General features: G+C 46.2%; 1 protein-coding gene across 1 annotated transcript in view; it reads left to right on the forward strand.

Moving 5' to 3' along the window:
- The first annotated feature begins 3175 nt into the window (after positions 1-3175).
- ONECUT1 (one cut homeobox 1) overlaps positions 3176-26006 on the forward strand; it is a 39232-nt gene continuing 16401 nt past the window's right edge. Inside the window, exon 1 of the mRNA XM_047074646.1 lies at positions 3176-4280. Coding sequence (XP_046930602.1) covers positions 3176-4280 — 1105 coding nt within the window. The remainder of the gene's footprint in view (positions 4281-26006) is intronic.

Here is a 26006-nt window from a genome sequence, read left to right on the forward strand (position 1 = left end):
CACGTATATTCACCTTAACTAAGCTTAAGAGCATCCTTCCCACTCATCACCCATCCTTAGTAACAGGAAAATTTTCCAAAAGGTCGAATAAGAATACAATGTTTCTTTAAAAATCATTGCAATTTGGGTCAACTACAGGTAAACAATGGTTACGAGAGGTGTGAAAAGCCAAGAAAAACAATGGTTACGAGGGAGATTTGCAAACCAAAAGCAAGTCCTGTATACACATTACTTTAACATACATAACACTTATACAGATCTTTCCTTTGACTTCTCCTTTAGAGACCAAGACTGAACCAGACCCTCTTTTTGTAGGGGGTGGGGGCCAATGTTGAGCTCACCTGATCCCAGCCCTCTTCGTAGGCTCCAGGGGCCCAGCTGGGAACCACACATGGAGAGTTTCCAAGATCAAGTCCCTAATTACTTACACAAAGAGAAAACCATGAACACTTTGTGCACTTGGTGATATTCACTTCTTTCTTTTAACAAACTGTCTTTTGGGAAGAGAGTTGTCATAAGGGCAAATCAATCATTTCAAGGGGATTAAAATATGTGCGGGTGGGGAGGATACACAATGGTTTAGCTCAAAGGTTTAGCTCAAAGGCAGCCTGCTACGGTAAGCTATTGTCTGGTCTCATATGAGAGCTACGTACTCTATATTGTAAGAAAAGAGAACAGAAACAATAAGGAACCAAGGATACAGCTTCCCACCAATATATTGTGATTCAGTAGGCAGAAACTGTGTTTTATGCTTTTGTGTGTGTGTGTGTGTGTGTGTGTGTGTGTGTGTGTATGAATAGTTTAGGTGTAGATATAAGTTTAAATAGAGTAACTGTGTTCCCTGACTTTCTTTATGTCAGTGTGTCCCCCCCCCCAAAAAAAAAACTTTTCTTTTCTGGGGGCGTTAAATTCCTAAATGTTCACTGTGCAGGTAGACACTAAGTCCTCCAAGATGCATTCCCATTTCCTGGGCCTCCACAAGCATTATTTGGACAAGATAGGCATGCCTCTGGTGATGAAACCAACCAGATTAACCAATCCCAGGACATGACCACTTTCAAGGAAGTCAAGTTGGACTGTACCCACTGGCCTTAATCTACCTGGATCATGATGTTGCCCTGGTTTTGTCAGGGAACTAGATAAAGAGATGGGCCTGCTCATGCCTTAGCTGACTGGAAGTTTCTCCCAAGGATTGTGTGGCTCAAGTGTTTGCTTAGGGGACTCAGTCACTACTACTCCCCCTACCTCAGCCCTGGCCTCTCCTAGGGTCTAAGAACATTTTCAGCAGAGACACTGCTGGTGGGCTCTGATTAAGTGCCCCAGGAAAGGAACGTACAGTCTAAGTTTGGCCCAGAGAGGGCCACACACGCTTTGTTCCACATCCAGGTCCAGATAACCCAGGCTCTGAGAGCCTGTCCCCTATTGTGACCACTGCTTGCCTGGGGCTGAGGCTCGGCGCTGACCCGGTCGTAACTGCCAAGGGCTGGACAATGGGCACATCTGTCCTTTCTCTGAGGGATGAAAGCACCTAAGCAGACAAGGCTCTGCCTTTTGTTACGGATTTTTTTTTTCTCTCTTTTGTAAATGAAAGAAAGCCTCGGCATGTGGTAGCCGGGTGTACGTCCCACACTGGGGGCCTCCCCACGCGTCCCCACCAAGCCCAAGGACCAGGTTCGATTCCAGATTGGAGCGTGATTGTGGGAAGCGGACAATTACGCCCGAGGCTGAATTGATTTTCAAATCTGGAGGCTTCTCTCGGGGACGCCGGGAAGAGGGCGTCCCTACGGGCCAAGCGGAGACCGGCGCGCCAGGTCCACACTGCCGGCGTCAGTTCTTCCCACAAGCAGCGTCCTCTGGGTGTTTCACCACGAGGGCCTTAGAGCAACCGCAGAACAGCTCGCGCCTCGGCAGTCCCACCAGCACCCAGAAGTTAACGTGGGAACCCACCAGAGCACTCCCTACCCCCAACACACACACACACACACACACACACACACACACACACACACACACACAGTCATTCGCGAAGTGGCACGCCGCCTTAATTATCAGCTGAGATGAAGAAGGACCCAGGCGGCGGGGGACAGAGAGGTATGGCCGGGCCCGAACTCGTGGCACTGAGCGTTCTCCTCTCCCGCGCGTGTAAGAGGAAGGGTGGGCAGAGGAATATCAGGAAGGATGGAGGTTGTCGGGTCAACAGGCACCAAGCTGACCAAGGCATTTAAGATATTTGCTTCTACTCCCTCCAAAGAGGCCAAGCGTTTGAGGATGGGGAAAGCGCGGACTCCCAGAAGCCCTCTGGGGAAAAGCTTGGTAGACCAGAGTGTAAGGAGTAACGACACTGGCTGAGGCTCTCTGGGCAATCTACACCGAGAAGCAGCAACTGGACGGAGGGGTGAGGGCTCTCCAGGCGTAGCGCGCCTCCCGGGATGGGAGCCCAGGAAACGTTGCTGGGTGAAAGCGCACCCCAGCCAGAGAGCCGAGAGGGGTGCAAGTCTCCAGCGGTTGCGTTGGCCTCCCCAGGTCGCGGTCCACGCCAGGCCTTCACACGTGCGCGCCTTTCCAGGGCCACCCAGAGCTGCTGTTAAGGCGCGGAGCCCCCCTTCCATCATTTGTATGGGGACGTCACGGGCCTACCGCGCGGTGGCCGAGGGGGCGGGGCCGAGCCGCGCGCCTGCGCGCAGAGCCCGGCGGGCGTGAGGGCGGGCCGCGGCGGCGGCGGCGGCGGCGGCGGCGGCAGCGGCGGCGGAACCGCGGCCACAGAGTCTGCAACAGTAACCGAGCCATGGCTGGAGCTGGCCAGCGGCGCGGGCAAAAAGCAGCCGCCGAAGACGCGCGGGCTGCGTCAGGGGAGCCGGGGGCCTCAGAATTCTAAGAAGGAAAGGGCGAGAGGGGGCCAGGGGCGGGCGGGCTGGGGGCTCCGCGCTCGCCCAACGGCACGGATCCTTTTTGGAAATTAATATTTAAAAAAAAGCCGAGGACGCAGAGGGGAAGGTGGGGGCAAGAGGGAAGGCGAGACACTCAGAGAGGGAGACAGAGCCCCACAGTGAGAGGAAGGAAGGCAGGCAGGCAACAGTCGCCGGCAGCCGATGTGAAGACCGGACTGCGTGCGCCCTTCGCCGCCTTTGCCCGGCCTCATCGATGTTGTGTCCGCCGCCCGCTCGCCCGGATCACGATGAACGCGCAGTTGACCATGGAGGCGATCGGCGAGCTGCACGGGGTGAGCCATGAGCCAGTGCCCGCTCCTGCCGACCTCCTGGGCGGCAGTCCCCACGCGCGAAGCTCCGTGGCGCACCGTGGCAGCCACTTGCCCCCCGCGCACCCTCGTTCCATGGGCATGGCGTCCTTGCTGGACGGCGGCGGCGGCGGCGGCGATTACCACCACCACCACCGGGCCCCCGAGCACAGCCTGGCCGGCCCCCTGCACCCCACTATGACCATGGCCTGCGAGACTCCCCCAGGTATGAGCATGCCCACCACCTACACCACCTTAACCCCTCTGCAGCCGCTGCCGCCCATCTCCACCGTCTCGGACAAGTTCCCCCACCATCACCACCACCACCATCACCACCACCACCCGCACCACCACCAGCGCCTGGCGGGCAACGTGAGCGGTAGCTTCACGCTCATGCGGGACGAGCGCGGGCTGGCCTCCATGAATAACCTCTATACCCCCTACCACAAGGACGTGGCCGGCATGGGCCAGAGCCTCTCGCCCCTCTCCAGCTCCGGGCTCGGCGGCATCCACAACTCCCAGCAAGGGCTCCCTCACTATGCCCACCCGGGCGCCGCTATGCCGACTGACAAGATGCTCACCCCCAACGGCTTCGAAGCCCACCACCCGGCCATGCTCGGCCGTCACGGGGAGCAGCACCTCACGCCCACCTCGGCTGGCATGGTGCCCATCAACGGCCTTCCTCCGCACCACCCTCACGCCCACCTGAACGCCCAGGGCCACGGGCAGCTCCTGGGCACGGCCCGGGAACCCAACCCTTCGGTGACCGGCGCACAGGTCAGCAATGGAAGTAATTCAGGGCAGATGGAAGAGATCAATACCAAAGAGGTGGCGCAGCGTATCACCACCGAGCTCAAGCGCTATAGCATCCCACAGGCCATCTTCGCGCAGAGGGTGCTCTGCCGCTCCCAAGGGACCCTCTCGGACCTGCTGCGCAACCCCAAACCCTGGAGCAAACTCAAGTCCGGACGGGAGACCTTCAGGAGGATGTGGAAGTGGCTGCAGGAGCCCGAGTTCCAGCGCATGTCTGCGCTCCGCTTGGCAGGTGAGCCGGCCAAGGAGCTGGGCGCGTGGGGGAGATCAGAGGTTGGGGAAGCTGAAGGGGCCGAAGAAGGGAGGGAAAAGAGAGGGTTGGGCACGCTTCATCCCATTCTCCTTTCCCCCCCAGAAGGGAGAGGGGTTCCCCTGGGCCTGGGAGAGCCAGCACACGGCTCCCAGGTGCAGACCGCCTCCTCCAGGACTCAGTGCATTGGGCTGTGGTAGGCTCCGGGAGCTGAGCGGTACCGCCTGGGCGACTGCGGGGACGGGACGCATTTGTGCTGGGAGACAGTGCTGGAAGCGCTCACCGCCGGAGGCGAAGGGAGACCCTGGCACCTGGCTGGATACGTCTGTGCGTCGCTTATCAGTTGGACGCTCCGGGTTTGGGAAGAGGAAGGCGACGAGTGCGTGGAACTGCGCGCAGATTCTGCCAGGCAGTACTCCTGGCACACGCCCGGGTGTTGGGTAGGAGTGTGCAGCAGCTGCCCGCCCACGTTTGGCTGAACTTACGGCGGTGACCCCCTCCGGAGCTTACTCTATTGGCGCGAGGCAGGGGTGGGAGGGATGGGGAGCGCACTCTGAGAGTTTGGGTAAAGGTTCTGAAGCCGACGGAGGGTGTGTTTGGCGCCGACGCTGTGTTAAGAGCACGCACTCTACCCTAGTAACCGGCTGTGGAAGGGAAAGGAAGGCAGATGGTGCCGAGGTAAGGGTGAGTGCGGGCGGAGCAGCTAGGGAGCTTACAGCTGAGCCCACGGACCGCCTTTGCTGCCGGCTAGTTTACGACTTCGCATTTCATTTTTGTTGTTTTGTTTGTTTGTTTCCTCTGCTTGGTGTTTCGAGTGAATCCCATGCAAGGGGGTGAAAGTGTGGACATGACCCCCAAGTCTGCGAGCAGAGGTCTCCCAGGCGCGAAACCCGGAGGCCCGGTGTTTCTGAGTTGAGCAGGAATGTCTCCTCGGCTCTGCACAGACAGCGCCTAGCTTTCTCAGTTTCTCAAAGCCAAGGTTCAAGGAAAGCTCCTGGAAGCAGGCTGAGGGGACAGCTTAGCCTAGGCTGAATCACACTGGAGATTTCAAGCGGATTCGGCGACCCCGGAGGGCAGAGGACACACGGGGATGTAGAGCCAAGGGCAACCGAGGGCGGACACGGTTTGATGAGACCGGCAGACTTGATTGACTCCTGGGTCCGTGCTACTCCCCCCGCCCCAATCTCAGCCTGGTGCCCTGGCCTGAGTCCTGGCGAAGAGAAAGGTAAAAGCCGGAATGAGGGTTTGTTAATTAACTGATCGTTCTCCATTAATTCGTCCCTGGAGAATGAGAGACAGTCAATCCGCTCAGAGCCGGGGGCACTGAGGCGTTTCACAGTCTAAAATCAAAGCGAGAGGCCAGAGCCCCCTCCCCCACCTCGTACGGGCCAATGAGAAGCTAGAGGGAGGCAGGTGCCGGCGTGCCAGTGAGCCTGCGGCGGGAGCCGGATGCTACCCAAAGCACTCCTAGGGTCTGGGCGCTCCTGGCCTCTCAGCGGTCCTCAGCACTGGCGGAGCCTGTGCCCCGCCAGTTTTTCCAGCCCAGCCCTGCGCTCCTGGTTCCAAGCAATGTCCCCGCGCAGGCTATTACAGCTTGCGCCTGGAAGTCAGGAGAGGGGGGGACAGGACAGGACAGGAAGGTTAGGAGAGAGAGATTGACAAGGTGCCCTCCGGGGTTCCCGCGAATCCATTCCCTATCCCTGTGTGCATACACCATATCGCCTCCCACCCGTGTGAGCTGACCAAGACCGTAGGGCAGCTGAAGTTCCACAAGGAGCGGGAGAAACAGCTACCCTTCTCCCTGACTTGCTCTGCCTCTGCAGGAGCCCAAAGTAGTCAGTGCCTTTTCACACGCCTGCGTCAGCCTGGTACTCCGGCTTGAGGACCTTTTAACCAGCAGTGCTCTCACAGGCCCGCCTGTGGGGCAGAGGAAATGGAGGAACGGGGTGGAAATGAAGAGGGATCCCCTCAGGGAAGCTTGGTACTCACCCACCATCCCCAGCCTGGTGAAGGTGCTTGCTCGAGACGTCAGTGACCGCCTTTCCCTTCTGCGCCCCCCCCCCCCCCCCGTCGCATCCTGGAAAATCAGACTGACAGGTTCTGCTCAGAGATGACCCCCAGCCCTGGAAACCCGACTTAGTACCGTGATCTGCGCGAGCGCCCTCTGACCTACACGCGTGGGCGCCGCAGTGCTGTTGAGGGAGTAGCACGAGTACTGGGGCCGTCATGTGGGAAGGTTGGGCCAGCCTCACCGGACCCAGAAAGTTATCTAAGGGGCAACGGTCTGGCACCCAGCAGCCAAAGGCGAGTTAAGCTCGGCCCAGGCACGTGGCCTTTTCTTGGGGGGAAAAATTTTTAAAGAAAGGAAAATCGGATACTGTGTCAGGACAAGCTTTGGTGCCCAACCCCAAGTGGAATCCATATCTTAGGGCCCGGATGGAGCGCTGAATGTTTAATTTTCTTTCTTTAACTTAACTGAAGGTGTTGAAAAGGCTGGGATGGGGACGCTTGCAGAGTGACCCCAACCGGGAACAATCCCATTATATTGCAGGAACCACGACCTATTTTAAAGTCACCGAAGAACAAAGAGCCATTCCTTTAACATTTGCATTTCCCGGGTGGGGTGAGGAGGGCGTGAGGCCTTTTCCTGAAGTCTCCAAATAATCTCTAGTAGGCCCCAAGTGCAGATTTAAATGCATTGCAGGACACTTTGGTCGAGGCTGGGGACATTACCGCCATCATCAGCCTCCACGCACAGAGATGCCCCTTGCAGTTTGACTCGCTGTTGCACTAAAGACCCTCAACGTCGTCCCTATCCTGCTGGGTGGTTTTTTTTTCGATGAGTGGCTTCTCCATCCTCTTCCGGGTGCCCAGGCTCCACGAAGCCTGTTGCGGAGGGTCAAAACCTACACTGGTGCTCGGCCTTTTGGCTAAGATCAAGTGTAAAACCTCCACTCGTGGCAGTGTGTTTGGGGAGGTGCTTTCTCCTTACAATATTACACTGGCTTGGTGGAAGATGGGAGACAGGAGGAAATTCTCACCAAATTAAGTACCTTTAAAAAATCAATATGTGTTCCTTCAACCTAATACTTGCTGCTGCCCCATTAAAGTACACTGCTGCTTCTCATCCTCAGTAGGCGTGGGTGGGCTGGACTGTATGGGTGGGTGGGCGCCTATTAAGACCCTGAGATTAGTTTCCAATTAAGGATTCCGGAAGGCTTTGGCCACACTAGAGGAGCTGTCAGCCTAGGAAGAGGCTGGAATGTGCACTACCCGAGGGTACAGCACCATGGACCCAGGAAGCAAAGCCCAGAGGCCCCAGGCTCAGGCAGGGATGGGTGCCAGGCCCCTTTGACCGTGGGGTACCTGAAAGAAGGGAACCTCCAAACAATGCCAGCCAGGGAGCCTTCCAGATCTCCTGCATCTGGGACGGCACCCCCTTCTTGTCCAGAATTGGCCACAGAAAGACCTGGAGGAGAGCCTGAGTCTGGGGGTATGTGTGTAAGGGAGAATGTTCAGCCAGGAAGTGGCCATGAGAAAGTCTCACCGGGACCAACCTGGACTGTGTTTGCCATAAGTGGCCTTGTGGTCTGGTTGATTGATAACTGGCCTCCTTGCAAGTCCATTTGCTTTTTGTTAATATTTATCCCAGTGGGTGACATTTCAACTGTCCCCTCACATCCCTGGGCCAAGTGAGCCAAGAAGGAGTGAAATGCTGGGCCTTGGGAACCTCACTTACCCAAATCTCAAAGACTCCCAGGCCAGGAGAAAAACTAGGACTGGGCATATGGGGACATAGGAACTGGAAGAGTTCCTGGGCCCCAAAATAGGAGAAGGTACCAAATGGACTGGTTCTCTTAAGCCCCACTTCTCACATTGGTGCAGCTTCTCCCAGTCCACTGCAATTCAAACAAAGGGCCTGCGGGCGCGGCCAGCCGCATCTTCCTAGCAGCCCAGGAGCCAGTGGGACTGGGGAGGAGGGGCAGTGGTGGAGGAGAAGGGAGCACCTTCTCCCAACATGCAATGGTGGGGCAGCCAGTTGTCAGGAGGAGACCAGAGGAGTCTCAAAGAACCCCCATTCCCTCAGGGTGAATAGTGGCCATGTGCCATGTGCTCAAGGAGTTGACTGTCGACCCCCCCCCCCCCCCCCCCCCCCCGCCCACACCAGCCCAGCAGGAATCCAAAAGTTCTCATCCTTAGGGACAGTCACCAAAAAGCTCTGCATGGGCCTTTCTCTCAGCCTGTACCTGATCCCTTGAGGTTGTGGGATCCTTCTTATAGTCCCCACTAGGGAGCACAGATGCCAGTGAAGAGAGGAAGGAACACTTGGTGTTAAAAAGTGTGCATACACTGTTGGTGGGAATGCAAATTGGTGCAGCCGCTCTGGAAAGCAGTGTGGAGGTTCCTCAGAAAATTAAAAATAGACCTACCCTATGATCCAGCAATAGCACTGCTAGGAATTTATCCAAGGGATACAGGAGTACTGATGCATAGGGGCACTTGTACCCCAATGTTCATAGCAGCACTCTCAACAATAGCCAAATTATGGGAAGAGCCTAAATGTCCATCAACTGATGAATGGATAAAGAAATTGTGGTTTATATACACAATGGAATACTACGTGGCAATGAGAAAAAATGAAATATGGCCTTTTGTAGCAACGTGGATGGAACTGGAGAGTGTGATGCTAAATGAAATAAGCCATACAGAGAAAGACAGATACCATATGGTTTCACTCTTATGTGGATCCTGAGAAACTTAACAGAAACCCATGGGGGAGGGGAAGGAAAAAAAAAAAAAAAAAGAGGTTAGAGTGGGAGAGAGCCAAAGCATAAGAGACTCTTAAAAGCTGAGAACAAGGGGCGCCTGGGTGGCGCAGTCGGTTAAGCGTCCGACTTCAGCCAGGTCACGATCTCGCGGTCCGTGAGTTCGAGACCCGCGTCGGGCTCTGGGTTGATGGCTCAGAGCCTGGAGCCTGTTTCTGATTCTGTGTCTCCCTCTCTCTCTGCCCCTCCCCCGTTCATGCTCTGTCTCTCTCTGTCCCAAAAATAAATAAACGTTGAAAAAAAAATTAAAAAAAAAAAAAAGCTGAGAACAAACTGAGGGTTGATGGGGGGTGGGAGGGAGGGGAGGGTGGGTGATGGGTATTGAGGAGGGATCCCTTTTGGGATGAGCACTGGGTGTTGTATGGAAACCAATTTGACAATAAATTTCATATATTAAAAAAAAAAGTGTGCATACGGTGAAGATTGGAGCCAACTATTTGACTGGTATAGGAATACCTGTTATTGAGGCTTGAGGAAGCCTGGTGGTTATTGTCTGTAACCCTAGTGTTAGCACCTGCAGGATGGCTGCTTGAGACAGATAACCCCATTCTGATGGCAGCTGGCTGTCCCACCAGCAGGTGCAGCCCCAGAGCCTTGGAAGTGCCCAAAGGATGATCAGGATCAGCCAGAGTGATCTGCTGGCCCCAGGGATGTAGTGGTCACTAGAGAGACAGACCCTGTCATAGCTGTTTTGCTACTGGCACTTGGGACAGACTGTGCCAACAATACCTGTTTGTAACAACAAAGCAACTCGGAGCCCAGGCCGCATCTTTCTTTACCTTCAAGCATTGAGCCTCACTGCCCTGTGCAGAGCTGGAATCCTGCCCTCCCAGATGCCCTCCACTGGGCTCAGCTTCCCCAGGTGGCCTGATGGGTTGTGTGCGGTGATAGCTGCATACGCCCCCTGCAGGCTGCTGCAGCCGGCCACCAAGCAAGCCTCCAGTGGTTCAACATGCTGCGGAGAGGAAAGGGATACTTGCCATGGCTTTGTTTTTAGAACATCGTTATCCTAGTGATTTGCAAAACAGTAATTATTTTTTGATAGGAAAAGGGTGTGAAGGAGGAAGAAAGGGATACATAGTAGATCTATCTTGGCTCCTGACAATGTCTGGGTGTTACTCCACTAATGAGACAAAATTGCCATGCCCCCCAAAGTGCACCCCAACTCTGACCTCTCGAAACAAAATTCACATTTGGATTTTCTATCCAAATTATACTTTTGCTGGCATGTTTTTGTTTGAGGAAAGCAGGTGACCCCGGTGGTGTGGAGTAGGAGGCTGGGGCTGGGAGATGCAGTACTGGATGTGTGGATTAGTGGTTCCTTTGTTTTGTTGTTTCCCCTTCTAGCTAACTGACGGGAGTCTGGAGGCAGCCCTGAGGCTTTGAGCTTGGAGGTCTTTGTTTCCCCTAGTGTAGGGTGGGTGAAAGGGCCTACAGAGGCCGACCGGCCTGGAGTCTTGGTGCGGCGTCAGGACCCTGGACAGGGCCCGCCTGGCTAGCCTGTTCCAGTTTCTCTTTGCTGCTGGAAAGTGGGTAGGATGCCTTTGAAGAGTTGTAGTAAGGAAGTGAAAACTAACAGCTAATATTCTGAAGTTTATGAGAAATCTTGAGGCCCTGCCAGGAATATACACTGGCACAGTCAAGTAATCAAAAAGATCAAACCTGTCCTCGTCAAGCCGGTGATTGATCTTTTCGTCCCTCCCCGGCAGCTTTCTGTGTGTGTCTGAGTACACGTGCACACCCGCTTACAAAATCAGAATTCGAGTCCCTATGGGTGTGACAGGGGTTGGATCATTAAGCTAAAACGTTCAATTCAGTCCCTTTGATCCGTGCTGGGGAAAATCTATAGTCATCTCTAATCTACGAGGTCCTTAAGAAGGTTGTTACATGAGCTGTTTTGATGTCATCATTTCCACATTCATGGGAAATTCAGCTAATCAAACAGTCATTGCTACCCAAAGTTCTCAGAGGAAATAGCTCTTACAGGGTATATCAGTAAAATTTATTCTTGATTTCCTTGTAAGAAAGAAAATCCTCAAGCCTGATGGAGGTGGGTAATTTAAAAAGAGGTTGTTTTTGTCTTGCTCCTCAAAATCCATAGCTAGAAGCCTTGTCCTCCAAGTAATAGTGCTCAGTGCTCTTTGTAAACTCCACATATTGGAATAGTTAAACACCAGCTTAATGTTTTAAATCAACCAAGGAGCCATCATGGATTGGATGAGAAATGCCTAGTTTCATTTCAGTTAAAACAGCAGAATCTCCACACTCTTGCTAAAATTGAATGGTCCCCAGCCTAGGGTAGCAATAGAAGGAGGTCTTATTGAAGTAATGGTAGTTAGAGAATAGATTTCTCATCATTCTGGATAAAAGCATTCATTAAATACTATTTTCATCATGTCTCTACTTAAGTAAGATGAATAACCACCTTTGGGAGAAGAAAGCCACATTATTTCTCCATGAAAAGTGTCAGTTTCATAGAGTTCAGTTAAAAAAAAACCTGATTTCTAATAGGTATGAATTTAGTGCACAATCATAAATTCCTGTCTTCTATCAATAGATATGCACAGGTTTTTATTTTGTGACAAGTATGTTAATACTAGTGAAGCTTAATTTCCTCTTGAAGTGATAAGATTGGATTACATGACTACACCAATCACAAGACAGTCTGATTATTTTTTTCTGCTTCATTATAATATTTTTTCTTTTTTTTCTTCTTTTTTTTCTTTTACCTAATAATTTATTTATTTTTTATAATTTACATCCAAGTTAGTTAGCATAGGTGCAACAATGATTTCAGGAGTAGATTCCTTAAGCCCCTTACACATTTAGCCCATCCCCACTCCCACAACCCTTCCAGCAACCCTCTGTTTGTTCTCTATATTTAAGAGTCTCTTATGTTTTGTCTCCCTCCCTGTTTTTATATTATTTTTGCTTCCCTTCCCTTATGTTCACCTGTTTTGTATCTTAAAGTCCTCATCTGAGTCAAGTCATATGCTATTTGCTTTTCTCTGAGAAAGTCTGATGATTTGATATAGACATAGGAATTTATGTTTTATCACTGAGTCTTGCTACAGAATCATCTACACTGTATTCTTCCTAAAGGTGTTACATTATCAAGTTGGAAAACAGCTTCTAGAATTTTTCTTCTCCTTTAGATGAGACAATTTGGTAAACCAACAGCTAAACAGAACCAACCCCTGAAGTACTACCCATCCAATTTGTCATGGCAATTAATAAAGAAGGGGCTTATGTCTGTTGTGTATGTTCTATTAGTCAAGTACTGTGTGAGGGCATAGGTGTTCCTATTTAATATTCACTGCCTATTTGAGTGGCTCCCAAATCTTGCTACATGTTGGAATCACTTAGGGATCTTTACAGATATGATTCCTAGCTAAAACCCTAGATATTCTGGTGCAATTAGTATAGGACATGACCTGGGCATTGGGATTTTTAAGAGCTCTAAGGTAATTTTAATGAGCAGCAAAGTTGGGGAGCCACTAGTTTAGTAGTAGTTACTATTATCTTCTCTATTTCCATGTTCATTGAGGTTACATAATTTACCTGTGGTAAGCACTGATGTCCTGAACTCAGCTTTCCCAGCTCAAAGCCCAGAACCCTCTTACTCTCCACCCTGTGCCTAGTACAGATCCACCAGGTCAGTGGACCTAGAATGTGGAGATGTCTAATTTGCTGTCATAAATACCCCATCTGGAAAGTGCCTGCATAATAAAGGTCTTGAAATTGAAGAGTGTGTATTTCCTCTAGACTCTCAAGGAAGTTACTTATGGAAACGTATGGCTTTTTTACCAAAGACTTATAAGTGAGACTCTTTATTGCTCTCTTTTGAAGAAGCAGCCAGAGGGAATATAAGGCAGTGTGAAAGCTAGACATGGAACCCAAGTCTCCCTATCCATTTGTTCATTTAAACAGTTATTGATGGGCAAGATCAATCATTAGATGTGTTCTGTGGGTAGGACTGGTCCATTGGGACTCATGCCTGGAGGAGGGCCCAAAGGCCCAATCCTCCTATACTTTGAGGCATTGGTGTTCTGATCTGCACTTGGACAGCAATTACATTTCTTTGCTTCAGATCAGTACCTGTCTTGCTATTTCAAGCTTGACTGTTACTCATATTTTAGGACCCTGCACTAAAAAATAATAAATGAAACTAAGACTCTGTGTATAAGTTGGCAATCATCCAGAGGACAACTTACAACTTCCCTCAAACACTGTGTGTTTCCAGTTATCCGTGTGTCTCTCATCTTCCTTTGCATGTGCCATAGGGTACTCAGAATCGACAGTTTCTGAAATCACTGCTTTCGTTTTTGCATCTGGTGATGATCTCATAGTCCCAAAGAGAGGTTATCAAAGGAACACAATAAACTATGAGCTTTTCACTTTCTTTCCTGTTGTCTTCTAAAACAGATCAATGGAGGGGGGTGGGGAGGGATGGGGGGGTGGGGCGGGGAGGTGGTGGCGGAGAAGGATTAAATAAATAAACGAGCGAAGCGCGCCACCTAGTGACCCCCGTGTTCACTGCAGGTGAAGTGCGTGAGAGGAGTGGCTAACGCGATTCAAGTATTGATGGAGTCGCAAAAATCGTTCATTAAGGCAATTTAATCTTTGCTATTAAATGTCCTTTCAATTCATTTGGGATAATTAAGATGCAGTTAAAGTGATTAAATTCTAATTACTTATGCTAGACAAAGACATATTTGTCACGCTAATGCGGTTAACTAAGGACTCAGAAAGAAAGTTAACATTTACTTCAAATGATGCAACTGGAAAAATCAGTTCCTCTTTTCATCATTAATCCAGCGAGCTGGGTGATTATGTAATGGCACTACAAGCTCATTAAATAGGGGAAGTGCTGATTAAAATGACTGCTAGGAGGAAAACCTGAACCAGGAGCACCTCAGCAGTTTGGTTAGCATTCCTAGCAAAATTTCTTGGTGTTCTTTCTCTCCAAGCCCCCATCCCAAAATAATAAACACCTCCTGAGTTTTAGCCTGACATTAGAAAAAAAAAAAGGATATCTCACAGGAAGCCTTTATTGCCAGCCTACAGACATTGTTAAACCGGAAGATATTTTATTAGTTTATTAATTAATTTATTTATTTTTACAGAGAGAGCGCGGGTGCTAGTGGGGGAGGGGCAGAGAGAGAGGATCCCAAGCAGGCTCCATGCTGTCAACGCAGAGCCTGACACGGGGCCTGAACCCCAATATCATGACCCTAGACGAAGTCCGACGCTTAACCAACTGAGCCACCCAGGCGCCCCAATCAGCAGACATTTTTAAGTGGTAAATGGATTCTCAGTGTAGGGAGGAGCTAGGCAGATGAGCCAAGGGAGGGCTGGTGAGGGAATTCCCTGAAGTGAACAGCTCCAGAATGAACATATCCATTGAAGGCTTCTGAGGCCACTTTCCTTCACATAAGCACCCTTCCTAGTAAAGCAGTCCTTCTCCGTCTCCCTAGTTGCACTTGTACTGCTTTGATTCAAGAGGACAGATTCCTCTGCAGGGGATCATGCCATGCTTGATTGTTATGCACACTCTGAATGGTGCTAAGTACCTCAGCTGCAAATTGGCCTTTTTCAGTATTTTTCTGCATTCTGATATTATAAATTATTGAATATTAAAGCCATCTGATATTATAAACCATCAAGTTACTGAGGTTATCTTACTATAATGTTCACAAACAGCTCCCAGACTCTTATGATAGCTTAATTATCAATGCTCATAAGAGACAGAGGAATTGAAAAAACTGAATTTGAAGTTTGCCTTCCTCACAAAAAGTGACTTATAAAGCAGTGTTTAGCATTTTCTGGGGGGGGGGGGGAATGAAATGATCCAAGGATGAAGATGGTCAGACATAAATAAAATTGAGGATTATTTTCCCCAGGAGATAGGTGTCTTTTAGTACAGTCAAATTTACATACTGACAACTGTAATTGTGGAGATTGCATTTTCCCCCTATTTATCCCAGTGGAATTCAATATTATCCCTGTTTTCTTCATAAGCAGAGAAGCTAAAATTAGTAAATTCATCAGTCACATAAGTCAAACAACTACCTTTAAAAAATAAATTGGCATTTATTTGGATACTTACAGTTATTTTTAATTTAATAGATCATTTTATGCCACCTTACATTACTAAAACAAATAAAGAAATTAAAATTAAAAACCCTGGACTAAGAATCAAAAGCCTCAGAGACAAGTTCTTGCATTAATTAACTCAGAGAACTTGTCATTTACCCTTTCTGGGGCCTCAGTCTCCTTAAATGTAGAATGAAGGAATTGACTGTAGGGTCCTTTCAGGTCCCACATTCTATGACTGATTGCCTTCTGGATGACTGTGTATCCACAGCAAAGTCTTTTGTCTCTACTTAGTGCTCTGTCCCAAAGTCAGGATTCAACATTAGGTGTAAGGCCCAGGGGCCCATCTCTTGGGCAAAGACTCAGGTCAGGCTCTCCTGTCAAACTGTCAGGAGAAAACAACTTATCCAGTCAGGAGTGCTGCCTTCCGGCACAAATATGCTGCAGTTTGAGATTCCTGTCTCCTAATAATACAAGCTGTTGGTGAAGATTTGGATCAACAGGAATTCATACACTGCTGGTTAGGAATGTAAATTGTTACCATTGTTTCAAAAGATAATTTGGCATTGACTTATAAACCTGAACCTACACCTATCCAGTGATTTTACTTTTTGGTATATACCCTAGGTAAACTCACATCTCCAGATGCTCCTGGAGATGTATACAAGACTGTAGCAGCACTGTTTATAAGAGCAAAGAAGTCAGAAACATCCAAGTGTCCATTGACAAAGAGTGCATAAGTTGTGATATATTTATCTAATGCAGTCGTATACTACGATGATATTTTGCACCATATATAGCTACAGCTATATACAGCAGCATAGTTGAGTCTTAGGAACAATGTTGAATTAAGGGGAAAAAAGCTATGGAAGATCACATCAAAGCATTACTACTTTTGGGCACCTAGGTGGCTCAGTCGGTTAAGCATCCATCTTCATTTAGGTCATGTTCTCACAGCTCCTGAGTTGGAGCCCTGCATCAGGCTCTGTGCTGACAGCTCTGAGCCTTGAGCCTACTTCAGATTCTGTCTCCATCTCTCTCTGCCCCTCCCCTGCTCTCTCTCTCTCTTAAATATAAATAAACATTTAAAAAAAGAACAATATCACCTTTACAAAGCTCAAAAGCAAGCAATGCTGAACAATTTATTGTTTAGAGATGCATAAGTATATGATGAAGCTATTTAAAAAAAAAAGAGGGGTACGTGGATGGTTCAGTAAGTTAAAGCATCTGACTCTTAATCTCAGCTCAGGTCTTGATCTCAGGGTTGTGAATTCAAGCCCCACATTGGGCTCCATGCTGGACATGAAGCCTACTTAAAAAAAATGAAAAAGTGAATAATAAACTCAAATTCCAGAGTGTGGTTACCTCCAGTAGGGGAAGGTCAGAAGATAAGTAGCTTTACAATGCAACTGCTGTCTTAGTTCTTTTGTTGGATGCTGCCTTCACAAATGTTCATTTTGTTACTAGGCTTCCTAACTTAAATATACATATCGTTCATGGATGTAAATGTTATTTAATTTTAACATTGGGGAAGAAAAAGATTGATTTTTTTCTGGTTTCCCAACTCAAACATCTTGGACCAAACAAATCTCACAGCATTATGGTCATTTACCCTGTTCCTAGCCATGTACTAAATGGCAACCCTCTTAGAAATTATATTCTGCCAATTGTGGACAGGACACAAGAAGTGAAAGAGGATGCCTTAGAGCAACATTGTCTACAGTAGCCGAATTATGGAATCAGCCCAAGTGTCCATCAACTGATGAATGGATAAAGAATATATGCCACACACACATGCACGCATGCACACACTCACAGTGGAACATTACTCAGCCATAAAAAAGAATGAAATTTTGCCATTTGCAATGACATGGTTGGAGCTAGAGGGTATTATGCTAAATGAAATAAGGCAGAGAGAGAAAGACAAAAATACCATATTATTTCACTCATATTTGGAATTTAAGAAACAAAACAAATAAGCAAAGGGGGAAAAAAGAGAGAGACAAAGCAAGAAACAGACTCTTAACTGTAGAGAACACACTGATGGTTACCAGAGGAGGGGGGGTGGGTGAAATACGTGATGAGGATTAAGGAGGGCACTTGTGATGAGCAACAGGTGTTATATGAAAGTATTGTATCACTATTGTACAGCTGAAACTAATACTACAATGTATGTTAACTGGAATGTGAATAAAAACTTAAAAATAAAAACAAGTGAAAGAGGAAATTTTATTAGATAATGGAAAGAAAGACTTGCTTTTCATTCATTTGAGCACCAGCTACAGCACGTGTGCTCAGTACTGGGGATGGCATATTCAGCCAACTTGTCCCTTAGGACTTACAGTCTAGTGAGAAAGAGAGACAAATAGCTGTTCGTTTCCTTCTTTTTGATTTGTGTGTGTATGTGTATGTGTGTGTGTGTGTGTGTGTGTGTGTGTGTGTGTGTGTGTGTCTGCACGCATGCCAAGAGAACTTTGGGGTGTGATGAAAGGACAAGTTTGAAGATCTGGAAAATGAATAGGACTTGGGTCAGAAATGGAAGAGATTACCAGGCAGAGGGAACAGCAGTATGCGCGGAGGCCCAGGCTGAAATGTTTTTGCAGATGTCTTGAATCTGAATTATTATACAGCTAAAAGCTTGTTTCTTCCCTGGCACAGCTGAGTGACATAATACCTTCCCATCAATAACAAAAGTGTTCTCCAAGGCTGTGGTTTTCAAGGCTGGGGAGGAGTGGGCAGAGGGTTTTATATTCCTCTAAGGGAACAAATTAGGTTGGTGGAGGAGAGGTGGGGAGAAAATAGGTGCTGGCTAAAAAGCTTCACAGGTGATTCTAATATAATTACAGGTTGAGAATTAGAACACTTATATGGAGTGTTTAAGGCAAATGACTTTTATTTTTGCCCCTTTATTTACCATTTTTCTGGAATAATCTATAGTTCCATAGTTTTATATTTGTAGACAGATAGAGATATAATACATAGTGGAATGAAGTTAGCTGTGTGCTTTTGAAAGCAAACTTGAGTGAGATAGTAGGAGAATAACAATAGCAAGGAACTAGCTGGGAGGTGGAGTGAAATAGATGATGAGGGTCTGATTGTATGTCATTGTCAGCAAAGGTGGAGAAAACGGGTAGGCAAAACTTGAGAGATATATCAAAAGTAGAGAAGACATCGTGGAGAACAAAAATGAGAGAGGAACTGACTCCTATGGTTCTGGTTTGGGATGCTGGTGCTTGGATACACCATTAGCCTTACAGGGTGGCTGTGTTGATGTAAATATAAAGATACAACATTTCAGAATAGCCCACCCACTCAAGCATATTCTTAAGAGAGGTGGGCTCTCTGGCCTCCACACAGATTTGAGATGTAAAATCAAGTAGTCCTCACAGGAACATGTTACTGAATGGGGAAGACATGATGTTAGCATGCTAGTGAGGTGAAGATTGTAGGTTCAGTCCTTTAGGTCTGGTTTGTATTTCCCAGTGTTGGTGGGCAGTGATAGGTACTTTCATTCCAACCAGCTGCCTACCATTGGGCACACAAGAACCATGAAGAACGAGTGCCAAAGGTTAGCCCAAATCTGTTCCTGCTGGTAAAGAAACAAAAGCATGGGGCACCAGGATGACTCAGTCAGTTAAGTGTCCAACTTTGGGTCAGGTCATGATCTCACGGTTGGTGAACTTGAGCTCTGCATCAGGCTCTGCACTGACAGCTCAGGGCTTGGAGCCTGCTTCAGATTCTGTGTCTCCCTCTCTCTCCGCCCCTCCCCCACTGGCGCGCGCGCGCGCGCGCGCGCGCGCGCGCTCTCTCTCTGTCTCTCTCTCTCTGTCTCTCTCTCTCTGTAATCCTCTGTAACAATTGGTCAGGAGCCCTGTGTCTATAAGTGAAGACAACAGAGGAGGGTATAGAAGCACAGGTGTATTGGAGGGCAGACAGGTACTGGCAAGTATTGGTTTTTGTCACTTTCACCAGAATGCAAATTTTGCTTTTCTAAAACTAGTCTAGTTTACACAGTTGTTCCCCCACAAGCCCCCAATTTTTTAAATAATTGTTTTTAATTAATGTTTATTTTTGAGTATGTTCTATGTGCACATTGTGTTTTAAAAGTTAAACAACATGGTGGGGCGCCTGGGTAACTCAGTTGGTTAAGCATCCTCAGTGACCTGATTTTGGCTCAGGTCATGATCTCATGGTTCATGAGCTCGAGATGCGTTGGGCTCTGAGCTGACAGTGTGAAGTCTGCTCGGGATCCTCTCTCCGCCTCTCTCTCTGCTCCTCCCCTGTTCAAGTGTGCATGCATGCGCACTCTTTCTCAAAATAAATACACAAACTTCTAATTAATTGCTTAACAAAAGTTAAACAACATAGAAAGGTATACAGAGAAAACCAAGTTCTCCTCCTAATCTATTCCCTCAGTACCCAATCCCCCTGCCCTAGAGACAACCCTTGTTACCAGTTTCTTGTGTATCTTTTAGAGATAGTCTATGGCTTTTCAACTGTGTGAGCATGCATGTACATGCCTGTGCATGTGTGTGTGCATGCATGTGTATCCCTCTTTTAAAATAATCAAGGACCTCTTCCCTCTCCCAAATAACTTTCTGGGAAAAAGATTGAATGCTTCTTGCTTCCTTTATTCTGCTCTTTTGACTGACAGTTGCCTTCCTGTAAATATATTTATATGCCCAGCAAGGTACTGCCCAGTGCAATTATCTGAACACTGAAATTAAGGACTAGCGCCAGGAGGGTGACCACCCTTCTGGGTATATTGAAAGTGGTATCAAGTGTTTCATTAAAGTGCTTTAATCCAGTTCTTTTATGAAAGACAAATTAATATAGGAAAGTTATTCAAAATTTGAGCTTATATAAATATATGCTATCTACCACCCAGCCTCCCTATTTTAAAGTAATATAACACCCAGATGCAGCTACTATATCATTTTAGAACACTGCCTTCAATACAATGATAGAGGTTTTTAATCAGTTAATTATTGTACTGTATATATATTTAATTTTAGACCCTGGTTTTGTCATGGCATAACCCTAGTAAACATTTTTACTATTTGTTGCATACCTACCATGTCTAGGCACCCTCTATCTTTTTATAATTTTTTATAATTTCATTTTTTAAATAATTTTGTAAACTTTTTATAATTTAAATGTTTTATAATTTCATTTTTAATTCCAGTGCTCTAAAAAAATAACTTCTTTGTAAAAGAAAATGTTATTCAAGAAAAAAAGATGACAAGGGGTGGACTGGCTGGCTCAGTCGGTGGAGCGTGTGACTCCTGATCTGAGGGTTGTGAGTTCAAGCCCCACACTGGGTGTGGAGATGGCTTAAAAATAAAATCTTTAAAGAAAAAAAGAAAGAGGGGTGGCTGGGTGGCTCAGTCTGTTGGGTATCCAACTCTTAATTTTGGCTTGGGTCATGATCCCAGGGTTGTGGGATGGAGCCCCACATCAGGCTCCATGCAGGCAGGGAGCCTGCTTGGGATTCTTTCTGTCTCTCCCTCTGCCCCTCTCCCTTGCTTGTGTTCTCTCACTCTCTCTCTAAAATAAAAAAAAATTAATCTTTATAAAAAAAGAAGAAAAAAGATGACAAGAATCACCTATAACACCCCCCACACAGAGATAACCCCCCTTTTAAAGAATATTCTTCTAATCTTTTCTCAGTGGGATGATACATACAAACTATTTTACAGCTTTTAAAATTAAAAACTCCCATATTATTACATTTATGGTAGAACATTCAAAAATACATAAAAGAATAATGGAGACAATAAAAATTCCTGATAATTCCATCATCCCTCCCCCCTCCCAAATACCTCATGACTAGCATTCATTCATTTAACAGATGTGAATAGATAAGGTGTTTATGATTTGCAGGACAGCAGAGATCAACAGAGAAAAGCAAAGACAGTTCCTTCTACTCCTAGAGCACTCTATGTCAGAAAATATTACACATTTTGTGTTTTATAGCTATGCTGTCATTTAAGCAATCCCCTATTTTTGGACACGTGGGTTGGTCCATAAATTGATTGGGTAAGCATAAATTTATATGACTTTATTATACTTTAAATAAAGTATCATAACTGATATAAACTTTCTGACAACCTTTTCTATCACTGTACATTCAGTGATTTTAGGGGTTTTTGTTTGGCTTCGTTTTTTTAATTACTAAGGAATGACACAGCAGTCAGCCACATTATACATAAAACTTTACTAAATATCTGTTTTATTCCTTCAAACTTAATTTGTAATTATTAAGGTAATACATGCAGGATGTAGAAATTTTGGAAAATATGAAACATTATAAACAATACAACAGAGTCAAATTATCCATCCCATAATCCAGAATGATGCCTGGGTATAGTTTCGTTTCCCTCTGGGTTTTTAAAAGTACAAAAATAAAGATACATTAAAAATTTTTATTTTCACAAAATTGAGCTCATAGAGAATTTAAAATTGAACATATTTCAGTGCCATTAAATATTATCCAAAGCTTGATTTAAAAATTTTTTCTTTGGAAATTATTTCACAAATTTTAAAAGGTACAAAAATAAAATGGTACCAAGAACATCCATAAATCATTCTCCCAATTGTTAGCAGAACCCACTGACCAGTTGTTTACATTTGACCCCACTTGCTTAAATGTACACACATGCTCAAGCACTCATACTCCCACTCTGTGTCTGTCTGTCTCTCTCTCACATATACACACACACAGAAATTTTTTTCCATGAACCATTTGAGGTTAAGTTATAAACATCTGGTCTCTTTCCCCTAAATACCTGAGTGTATTTCCAAGAGCACAGCTATTCCCTTATGCAGCTACACTTCACTTTTGTCAGTTGACCCAGTAATGTCCTTCATAGCATTGTTCTCCTCCAAGACAGAATCCAGTCTCAGGCTGAGCTGTCTCATATCTCCTTTTTTTTTTTCTTTAATCTGAAACAATTCCACAGCCTTACTTCATCTTTTATAGCATTGACATGTTTGAAGCATACAATCCCCACTTTATTTTTTGTTTGATATTTCCTCGTGATTGGATTGAGGGGATGCTTTCTTACCCAGAAAGCTGCATGAGTGAAGTGTGTCCTCTCAGAGGATCACATCTCGAGGCCACAAAGTCTGTCTGTCCCTCACCAAACTGGTGAGTTTATTTTGATCACCCAGCCAAGCTGTTGCTAAGTTTCTCCGCTGTATAATTGCAGTTGTGTTTTTTTTTTCTTTCTTACAACTAATAAGCAATCTGTATAGAGACACTTTAAGGTCATGCAAATAGCCTTGTTTGAAAAATTCCCCATAGATTTGGCTTCTACTGATTCTTGCCTGATCTATTGTTTATCACAATGCTTTTATTTTTTTATTTTTTTAACGTTTTATTGATTTTTGAGACAGGGAGAGACAGAGCATGAACAGGGGAGGGTCAGAGAGAGGGAGACACAGAATCCGAAGCAGGCTCCAAGCTGTCAGCACAGAGCCCGATGTGGGGCTCGAACTCACGGACTGCGAGATCATGACCTGAGCTGAAGTCGGCTGCTTAACCGACTGAGCCACCCAGGCGCCCCTCACAATGCTTTTAGAATGATATTCCATCTCCAGCATTCCTGCCATATTTAGCAGCCAGCTCTCAGCTTTCTTCCATGAGCAAGAGCTCCCTTCAATTTATTACTGGTGTAGCTTCAGACATTTCCCCCCCCCCCACACACACACTGGTTTATAATTCATTACTGTACTCACCTATTTCAGTGCTCAAATTATCCCAGACTTGACCAGTGGGAGCACCTTTGACCTGCCTTCTATGTTCTCAGGACATTCTTCCATCTATTTTTTTTTTTAACTTTCTGGTGTTATAATAAGATGGACCAACCCCGTCTATTACCTACCCTGTTCTACTCCTAGAATCTACCATTTTCATGAGCCCTGGTATATTTTGGTGGGGAATGATATTAGCGACCAAAAAGTCCTAGGTGTGGGGTTTGGCTGCTAGGGTGACTTTGTTATGGGATCATTCAGAAAAATCCAGGAAATATATGCATGTATATTTACACGCACACACAAATGTACATACACACTCATACATATGTTATATACATGTATACATAAACATGCTTATGTATGTACTTTTTAAATCACGAGTTCACACCAATACCTGCACATCCAATTACAATATATACCCATAGGATTTTTTCTTCCTTTTCCCATTCCGTATTTGTACAGGCATTCCTTGGAGATATTGTGGGTCCAGTTTCAGACCTCTGCAGTAAGACAGATACTGCAATAAAGTGAGTCAAGTGAATTATTTGGTTTTCTAGTGCATATAGAAGTTATGTTTATGTTACACTGTAGCTTATTTTTTATTTTATTTTATTTATTTATTTTTTTAAAGTTTATTTATTTTTGAGACAGAGAGAGACAGAGCATGAACGGGGGAGGAGCAGAGAGAGAGGGAGACACAGAATCGGAAGCAGGCTCCAGGCTCTGGGCCATCCGCCCAGAGCCCGACGCAGGGCTCGAACTCACGGACCGCGAGATAGTGACCTGAGCTGAAGTCGGACGCTTAACCGACTGAGCCACCCAGGCGCCCCAATAGCTTATTTTTTTAAATATACTTTTTATTTTATTTGAGAGATAGAGCATGAGCAGGGGAGAAGGGCAGAAGGAGAGGGGGGAGGGAGGGATGGAGAGACAGAGAGAGAGAGAGAGAGAGAGACAGAGAGACAGAGAGACAGAGAGACAGAGAGACAGAGAGAGAGAGAATCTTAAGCAGACTCCATGCTCAGCATGGTGCTCCATGCAAGGCTTGGTCTCACAGCCCTGGGATCATGACCTGAGCTGAAATCAAGAGTTAGATGCTCAACTGACTGATCCACCCAGGTGCCCCAACTATAGCCTATTAAGTGTGAAATAGCATTATGTCTAAAAAAGGTGCAAACCTTAATTAACAATACATTATTGCTAAAACATGTGAACCATCATCTGAAGTTTAGCAAGTCATAACCACTGATCACAGATCACTATAACAAATGTAATGAAAAAGTTTGAAATATTTTAAGAATTACCAAAGTGTGACACAGAGACACAGAATAAATGCTGTTGGAAAAATGGCACCAATACACTTGCTCCATGAGGGTTGCCATAAACCTTCAATTTGTAAAAAAAAATAAATAAAAATAAGTAAAAATAAAAATAAAGCAATATCCACAAAGCACAATGAAACATTGCATATCCCTTCCTCTACAGTGAGAACCCGGCACCCATAACATCTCTATTTTTGTTTTTCTCTCCCCCACCCACACTTACTCATTTACTCAATCGTATCATACATCTAAAGTAATTTCACCCATACCCATAAAATAAACAAATCTGCTATAAAAATTTTTGTTAGGGTTTATTTTCAATTCTTCCCCCATACATATGCCCCAGCATCCCTTGGGAACTTGTTAGAAAAAGTCCTACTGATTCAGTCCTACTGATTCAGAAACCCTGTGGTAAAGCCCAGTGTTTTTATAAGCTCTGGAAGTGATTCTAAACCTAAAGTTTGAGAGGCATAGCTGGAAATGTGCACCATGGGTTTATGATATGTATATGTGTGTGTGTGTGTGTATGTGTGTGTGAACACACATAACCATGCATTATTATGTAAAGTTATACTTTAAACATATCTTAAAATAGGGGAGCCTGAGTTAAGCATCCAACTGTGGCTCAGGTCATGATGATTTCATGGTTTGTGGGTTTGAGCCCCGCATCAGTCTCTGTGCTGACAGCTCAGAGCCTGGAGCCTGCTTTGGATTCTGTGTCTCCCCCTCTTTCTGCCCCTCCCCCACTCATTCTCTCTCTCTCTCTCAAAAATAAACATTAAAAAAAAACATTTAAATATAAAACAGGTCTAGTGCAGACAAATAGAGGTTCTTCTGTCACAGCATGGGTGTGAGGGTGTAATGTAAAAGAAAATAAACACCGTAGCTCTATTTTCTCTTCCTGGTGCCAGCCCAGGAGGATAATCAGGAGGCAGAGAGGGAGGGTGAGTGTGAAGTACCCTAACCTGCCAGAGGGGGTGCCCTCCAATTCCACAGCTGTCTCCCCTCTGAAGTAGACAACTGAGAGTACAGTCAAGATGGAGGAGGTGCAGTCAGTGCTGAAAAGGCTCACAACTGTTCCCCCTGTTTTCCCCTAACGTCCTCTTTCTTGAGAATCACCATATAAATCCCTCTGCCTCCAGCAGTGAACACATGGATGCCTCTGCCCTAATTCCCTACATACTCCCTTCTCCTCTACGGATTTTTATGACAGTCAACATACCTAGGTTTTTCATGGTGGAGAAAGGGAAAAGAGTTACCTGGACCTTCCCTGGCCCCAGTGGAAGATCCTACCAACCAGGCTTTCCTAAACCTAAAATCAAAAGGCATCACCTGCTGCTTTTCTTAAAATGCAGATTCCCAGGCCACTTCTAAAATTCTGATTGGGTCAGTCTGTAGTCTTGACAAGTGTGTGGAGTGATTCTTTTGATCTTCGCAAGTTCTGAAATACTGGCCTAGGAGCAAGTGGCTGTCCAACTTGGGCATCTGAATTACCTGGGAAGTTTGTTTAAACTGTGTATTTGTGAATCCCGTTTTCTCAGAGAATCGAATTCAGTAGGGATAAGATGAGGTTCTGGAGTGTATTTTGAACAAACCTCCTCGTCATGTGCCCAGGTGATGCTGATGTATTTGGCCCACAAACACATCAGTTAGAATTTCTTCTCTGGACTCTAGACCCTGCTTACTTGGAGTGTGGTCAGAGACCA

The sequence above is a fragment of the Lynx rufus genome, unplaced genomic scaffold, assembly GCF_022079265.1.
Source record: "Lynx rufus isolate CCGP_SWC_20201006 ecotype Redwood Valley unplaced genomic scaffold, mLynRuf1.p SCAF_13, whole genome shotgun sequence".
Classification (NCBI taxonomy): domain Eukaryota; kingdom Metazoa; phylum Chordata; class Mammalia; order Carnivora; family Felidae; genus Lynx; species Lynx rufus.